Raw genomic sequence first — 7,938 nt, forward strand, 5'->3', positions numbered from 1 at the left:
TGCCTCTTCACCCACCCTCCTCCTCCTCCCCTACTCCCCCAAACTTATGTGCTTTTTTAAAGTGCTTCAGCTTTAACAGGAGAAGTGGAAAGTCTTCCTGTAAGGAACAGCCCAGGTGTGGTGGTTGAAGTCTGGATCTGAATCCTTTAAATGCAGAGGAACTGAACTATGGCTTCTCGCTTTGGGGACATTAGCTGTAATGTTTGACTGGTTTCTGGATTGAATTAGTTTAGTATGTTTTCAATTGTATTTACTCATAAATCCAAAATTAGAATCCTGCTGTTCAACTTGTTAAGGACTATCTTTAGTTGTTAAAATAAGTTGATTTTCAAAGATTACTAATAAAAATAGCTTTGTTACAAAATACTAGTGAATGAAGCCACGTTACTGTCTTAGCAGATAATGGCATGCTGTCCAGGTGATTTTGTGTGATTAGTTATTAAGGTCTGTTACCTGATGTAAAATAGATACACTGTTAAGTTGAAATGACTGTACAATCATATGATAAACTGACTGAAGGGACAGTTCCTTAAGTGAGGAGTAATGGTTTTTTATGTTTTTATTTAGATAAGTCCCAAAAGTGATGTGTGGTCATTGGGATGCATTTTGTACTGTATGACATATGGAAGGACTCCATTTCAACATATAACAAATCCAATTAATAAACTGCATGCTATTGTTGATCCTAGTTATGAAATAGAATTTCCAGATATTGCTGAGAAGGATCTTCAAGATGTGCTAAAGGTAACTACTCCTTAAGATTCATTTTTAGTCAAATAATGACAAATTCTTTATTTAAAGCATATTTTCTTAAACTGAATGAGTTGTGCCTGAGAAACTTGTTTCACAAATAAATGCTTACTGCTACTTGTACAGGCTTTCTTCCAAAAGAATACTTAAGCTAGAGCTGCTTCATATAGTTTCCATAATAAAAGTCTACTTTCAGCTCAGTAGCAAATAAATACTTAAAGCAGTCTGGCTTAACTCCTCTGCCTGAACAATCCCAAGTAAATACAGTAGCTTTTGTACTTGCCATCCATTTCCCTCACCGTACATATTTGCCATTTTCTGAAACTTGGCATGTGCTTTTACTCAAGCCCTAGCTCGTGTTGCTCAGCAGGTAACAAACTGAAACCCAGAAACACTTATCCCCCTAACTTTCAAATCTCTGTCTCATTTTGTGTCGTTTGGTATAAAAGGATATCATAGGTTCTGTTCTTCATCTCCTCCAACATTGCTGCTTAAGTAAAACAGGTTACCAAACTTTACTCTTAAGATAATTGCTAATGAAGGCAGTTAGGTTAATCAGTTACTGTATTGTGAGTTGAATCTTTCTGAACATGTAGTTTGGCAGTAAGAAGTTCTGACATGCATCTACAGGGTCTTATAGCGATCCTCGCTGTTAATTCTTAGAAAAATTCTTAATTTATAGGCAAAGCATTCTTCTTTTTTCATTTGCAGCATTGTTTAATAAGAAATCCTAAACAAAGAATATCTGTTTCGGAGTTGCTGGTACATCCCTATGTTCAAATTCAAAGTCACTGTCAAACAGGTAGGTTTATTTTAAAGTATGTTTTAATTTAATATTTATAATTCCGTTAAAGCAGAAAATTTTTATATGTACTTCCTATTTGCTAGTGTAACAATCTGTTCTGTTTGGTGCCTATGTTTCAGAAAAGACAGGTATTTTAATTAAACTTCTTCCAAACTGCGCTGGTAATTTATATGTAGTTGTATACAACTTTAGCATAATTAAAAATTATGCTAAATAATGCTTTTGCTAAAATAATTGTGCTTAAATTATGCTAAATTATGCTTAATTACAAATTATGCAGGTGTTCCACATGCAAAAGGAACAACAGAGGAAATGAAACGTATCCTTGGCCAGCTGGTTGGCTTGAATTCTCCCAACTCTATTTCTAGAGCTGCTAGGGTGAGTAAACTTTCTATTTTGTACAGTAGTACCTGTTCATGCAAACAAAGGTTAGAATGTTTGGTAGAGAAAGCTGAAGTTAAATACATCAAAGCTTTAACCACAGGTGAAAAAAACCATTATACATTGTAGTGCTTTTGTTTGCAAGCATGCAGAATCTCTCCACATCCTGAACAGGAAGGGTTGAAAGGATTATAGTAATCTTGATTTTTTTTTTTTTAGCCTTTTCTTTCCTGGTACAACTAAGCTGTCTTAAGTGTATCTTTATTTTCTGATTTGAGACAGAAATTTTAGTATGGAGTTTGGAATATTTCAGTATGTCATGACTTCTTTCATGTGATGACGTTTGTTATAAAAATATAGTTTGAATCCATGTGTGCTACAACTGTGTTCACCTGAATACTTGTGTTTTTATTAACTTTCAGACTTTATATGAACAGTGCAACAGTGGTAAAAGTCTTGATGTATCAGCATTTTCAAAAGTTGGGAGTCAAAAATCATGGACAACAAAATGATGTACTACTGTTCAGGATGCATCAGATGTCTGGTCTGTTCAAAATATTTTGTGCTGCTAGCTTTTAAAAGGACATTCAGCATAAAGTTCACATTTTTAAATGTTCTTTGTGTCTTCTGATAATGCTTTGCAGATCATTAAAAAGAATTTCATTGAATGCTTTTCATGGTGGGCTGTTTTACTCTTTGCATACCACTTGGATTGAACAATGAAAATTGCTATTTGGTGATCGTAGTGGTGCCTAAGTAACAAAAACCATAGTGTCTGGAGTACAAAAACTTTCATGAGAATCTTCAAGCTCTTCTATCCACCTGAAGCTAAAGCAAAAATCTTAAAATGCTAATTGGTGTACATGAAAAACATGCAAATATCTCTTGAAATATCTCCTATGACATATTGTGCTCTTCAGTCCTTTTCAACAAATACCTCTTGTATCCGGTTTTGATCATAACTAAGGAAATAACTGATCACATATAAACAGAGGGCTTATGTTACCAGAAGATACCTATAAATGTCACGCAGTTTTTGAGCTGTTGCTGTGGTTAAGTGGAAACATCAGGACTGTTGTGAAGTTATATGAATAAAATGCTTTTGTTCTGTTAAAAATCATAGAATCATGGTTTGGGTTGGAAGGGACCCTAAAGATCATCTAGTTCCAACCCCCTGCCATGGGCAGGGACACCTTCCACTAGACCAGGTTGCTCAAAGCCCCGTCCAACCTGGCCTTGAACACTGCCAGGGAGGGGGCAGCCACCAGTGCTCTGGACAATGATTTCCAGGGTCTCACCACTCTCACAGTAAAGAATTTCTTCTTTATATCTAATCTAAATCTACCCTCTTTTAATTTAAAACCATCACACCCCCACCCCCCACTTCCCCATCCTATTGCTAGACTCTCTGATAAAAGAGTTCCTCTGCATCTATCCTGTAGCCCCCTTTACTGGAAGGCTGCTAGAAGGTCTTACTGGAGCCTACTCTTCTCCAGGCTGAACAACCCCAACTCTCTCAGCCTGTCCTCACAGGGGAGGTGCTCCAGCGCCCTGATCATCTTCATGGCCTCCTCTGGACCTGCTTGAGTAGGTCCATGTCCTTCTTACATTGGGGGCCCCAGAGTTGAACACAATGCTTCAGGTGGGGTCTTGTGATAGCAGGGGGCGTGAATCACCTCCTTCAACTTGCTGGCCACACTTCTCTTGATCTAGCCCAGGACACTGTTGGCTTTGTGAGCTGCTAGCACACACTGATGGCTCAGAGTCAGTTTTCCATGGTCAGTTACCCCCAAGTCTTCCTCCACAGAGCTGCTCTCAATGCACTCATCCCCCAGCCTGTATTTGTGCTTGGGATTGCCCTGACCCATGTGCAGGACCTTGCACTTGGCCTTGGTGAACTTCATGAGGTTTGCACAGACCCACCTCTCCAGCCTGTCCAGGTCCCTCTGGATGACATCCCTTCCCTCCAGCGTGTCAACTGCACCACATTGCCGACACCACCAAGCTAACTTGCTGAGGGTGCGCTCAATCCCACTGTCCATGCCTCCGGCAAAGATGGTAAACAGCACCAGTCACAATACTGACCCCTGAGGAACAGCACTTGTCACTGTTCTCTACTTGAACACTGAGCCATTAACTACAACTCTAAGTGCAGCCATCCAGCCAATTCCTTACACATTGAGTGGTCCATCCATCAGATCCATGTCTTCCCAATTTAGAGACAAGAGTGTCATGTGGGACAGTGTCAGATGCTTTGCACAAGTCCAGGTAGATGATGTCAGTTATTCTTAACTTATCCACCAATGTTGTAACCCTGTTGTAGAAGAAATGCTCCTATAAATCCAATATGCTCTTCAAATTCCAAAATAATAGAAAACTTATCAAGATTCATGATGGTCAGAAATTGCTAATTTGGATTTTGAAAAGCATTAATATTGGCCCTCTCTAAAATGTATTGGATGTAGCAGGACTTTTTTTCTACATGCTTGTTAGTGGATCAGGTTTTGTTTTCACTGGGTTACATTTTTGGTGCAAGCGTACGAATTTTAAACTTAATTGAAAGATGTTAAAATCTAATCATTCTAAATAAAAAAAAAAAAATCTTCCCTGCAGTTTCATGACAGCTGCCATGCTGTCCTTGGATACTTTCTAAAACATGGAGCTTGTCAGCTCTCTATCTTGATCAAGCATTTTGAATTAGACTGTTTCCCTTTCCTTCATAATAGCCCTGCGTACAAATAGCCCAACTTCATTATTGAAGTGACTCTTCGCTTGTTTATCTGCATGAATTAGAAGTATGACATATTGCTTGATCAGTGATGGAAAAAGTTGAAGGTCAGCAGGAGGGAAGCTTTCCTTGACAATTTCTGCATGTTAGATTACTGACTTCATGTTTTCTTCCCTTCAGAAGAGCATAGAAACATTTTAGTCTCTGTGATAGATTTTGTGTTGTTTGTGTAACTCCTATTGGGAAAAAATGTCATAATAAAGGCCCAAGTTGAGAGAGGTTTGTACTTCATTGTAAGCATATATTTAAATATTTTTTTCCCTCTTGAGTATTTTTTTTTTCTTCACAGTGCCTGGATTCACAGGATTTAAGTTTTTACTTTTTGATTTTGGAACATTAAGTTTCACTGATGTCTCGCTACCAGTTGATATCTGTAGCTTTTATTTCCATGACTGGTGAAAGGTTTAGAGGATCAAAAATCTGAGTGGTACAGTGCTACTGGTTACCTGTTAACTTGACCTGTGTCAGTACTGTGAGATCTCCATCAAGCCTCTGACAAAGGGAGATAGCCTATTTTAAGCTGCCAGGTTTTACTACCTGATGGAAGTATGATTATGCATCCAGGCACTGCAGCACAAATCAAGTGCATAAGAAGTTCTTTCTGTCTCTGGTGGAGGTGCATGTTCTTAGCATTTTTGTCTGTATGCCATCTGGCAGGTTGATTGGGTCAGCTGTCATGGGGGATAAAACAACTGGTCATTCTTGCTGCTGGAGACTTACTTGCTGCCTTGAAGATGCAGCTGGAGTCTACAGAATTCTTACAAATTACTTTGAGGATCATGAAATACTGGATAGTCATGTTTGTTCTGAGGATGCAGATATTGTTCTTGAGAATTTTGTTTGACCCTATAAAAGGGGAATTCCCACTGCCTTTACCATCTGTATTAGCAAGGCTGAGATACCTTTATCTTCCCTTTGTCTAGGTAAGCTTATCTTATAGGAATAGACATACTGTACTGTATGCTCTATTCTACTGTCCCTTAGTGTTTACAGGGGATTACTCTTTGTTGACGACTTTTATCCTTGTTCTTATCTTTTATCCCTGGAAGATGCAGCTGTTTCTGCAGTGATCCAGATGCAGAATGGCAGCTGTACTTTGCATGATTCTTCAGCTCACAACATAACCTTTTTCCATACTTTGCACACTTAATTGGTGTCACTCATAGCACTATCATAATGTCTTGATCTGAATAGCAAAGAGAAGAGATAGTTGTAAATACCTATTGCAACAGCAATATTGGAGGACTTTATTTCAATGTGTTCTTACTGTTTCCAGCCATTGATTTATCATTTTTTTTATTACCTTATAGCCTTACAAAAACTGAACAACAAGAGAGAAGAAAGGTACACACTTGGATGTCAAATGATACATGAAAATCAGAAGTATTGGAGTTTTTTCCCAAACTTTAGTAGCTTTGATTTTTAAATGAGGTTTTCAGAGTTTGGTAATATAATAAAAGCACCCCTTGATAGGTGGCTTGTTCTTCTGAACTTTGCTCTTAATTCTCTCATATTTAAGGCAGCAAAACAATTCTTCAAATAATTAATTTTAAAAGTTATTTAATGAAGAATGGTATTTTTGTAATTTTATCAGGCTTCTGCTTAATGTCTGTGTTTCAAAACACTAAACCCTCACTGCCTTCATATGCCAGTTAGGACTATCCTGCTGTGACAAAGCCAGTGCTTGTAAAAAAGCATTAATTATTCTGGGGTGTGGTGTTCCTGTGTCTGTTCAACACCTGCCCTCCTTTGTTTCAGATTAGCTGTGATTCTCTGGATTACACAGAGAGAGTGATTAGGAGTGGGAACTACTCCCAATACCAGCCCTTCTCCCCTCAGCCTGTTCTGGGAGGAGGACTGAAGCAGGGGGCAGAGAACATGTGCTCGCTGCAGTGATGGGGCACACGCAGGAACAGCACATCTCCCTTGTACGGGCAAACTTGGAATGATAACTTTGTTGTTGATCTAGTTGTTATTGTATGAAACAGATTATGGAGTCTCAATTAGACATCTGTGGGGACAGGGGGCAGCTATCCCATATTTCTAGGGACAAAAAGTTAGACTTGTTCCCTGTAATGGTCCTGTTCTTTTTTTTTTTTTTTTTTTTTTTAATCCCAGACTTTAGTACTCCTGCAGAAGTTGTATTTCAAGAATAATGAGTACATATGCTAACTGTACTTCACTTGTCTGTTAAATAAACGTTAAGGTTATAAAGCTTGAAGCTACTGAAGAAAAAATGTTAATGTTCTGCACCTTTCATATTCTAGACAGTTTGGGAGACTGCATATCTCATGGGAACTGAAAGACGGGGAAACTGGAGAGGGGGAAGAGAAGTATCAGCCTCTTCAGAGGAAAACTTGTGAAGAAAATCTTTACTCTGCAGAAACACCTTTTCACAAAGAGTTGTTATTGAAATATCTCCCAGATACTTGTCTAGTTTAGAGATCTTGAAATCTTTCTGCATAATTACTTTAATGTTATAATTGTTAACTTTCACTGTTTTGCTTCTCTTGTTAGTGTGGAATATGCAGAGAAGCAGTGCTATGTGCCTTATTTTTTCTGTTGTAATCTATGGTTTATCAATCCTTTCTCTTATTTCGTGACTGCTAAAGAACTGACAGGGAGCTTATGAAAGAGGACTGTTGATGAGAGGCAGTGGGTTGTTATCAGTCATCCCTTTGAAATAAAAATTTTCCATTGCAAATGAGTAATTGATTTATACTCCTTCCCTACCTCAATGACACAAGATGTCTGCCTACCTTTATAGCTGCCACTTAACTGGCCCTCAGACTATTCCTATTGGTTTTTTTGCTTTGCAGACAACCATCCCTTTTCAGATTCTGCTGGGATCTTAAAAGTGTGTATGAAGTACAGAATAGCTATGCTATAATAGGACAGAAAATACTAGTCTTAAATGTTGAGTAATATCAGCTGATATTGAAATACAACTACATAAAAAGTGGAAAGGTAAGTGAGAACACTTCAGTAAGTTCCCTTTAGTAATTCTTATTTGAAAAATGGATTTGGAAACTTTTAAATCTAATACATGTGTTCCTAAGAACCTTCACTCAACAGCTAACACTAAGAAAAGCCTAGCTGCAGAAGGGTGACTTCCTTTTTTAATTATGGATGGGTATAGCATTACTCAGCCTGAACACCTGTATGTATACTTGAAATTCAAAGACTAAATGGAGTTAAAGTTTTGAAGGCTCTG

General features: G+C 38.1%; 1 protein-coding gene across 2 annotated transcripts in view; it reads left to right on the forward strand.

The window, feature by feature from the left end:
• TTK (TTK protein kinase) overlaps positions 1 to 7,382 on the forward strand; it is a 48,195-nt gene extending 40,813 nt beyond the window's left edge. For both annotated transcript variants that reach the window (XM_074922664.1, XM_074922673.1), the window contains exons 21-25: positions 568 to 744; positions 1,462 to 1,552; positions 1,836 to 1,933; positions 2,359 to 2,480; positions 6,992 to 7,382. In XM_074922664.1, the coding sequence (XP_074778765.1) occupies positions 568 to 744; positions 1,462 to 1,552; positions 1,836 to 1,933; positions 2,359 to 2,448 (456 nt within the window). In that variant the 3' untranslated portion in view covers positions 2,449 to 2,480; positions 6,992 to 7,382. The remainder of the gene's footprint in view (positions 1 to 567; positions 745 to 1,461; positions 1,553 to 1,835; positions 1,934 to 2,358; positions 2,481 to 6,991) is intronic.
• The last annotated feature ends 556 nt before the right edge of the window (positions 7,383 to 7,938 follow it).

This window comes from Athene noctua, chromosome 1 (genome assembly GCF_965140245.1).
Source record: "Athene noctua chromosome 1, bAthNoc1.hap1.1, whole genome shotgun sequence".
NCBI classification, from domain to species: Eukaryota; Metazoa; Chordata; class Aves; order Strigiformes; family Strigidae; genus Athene; species Athene noctua.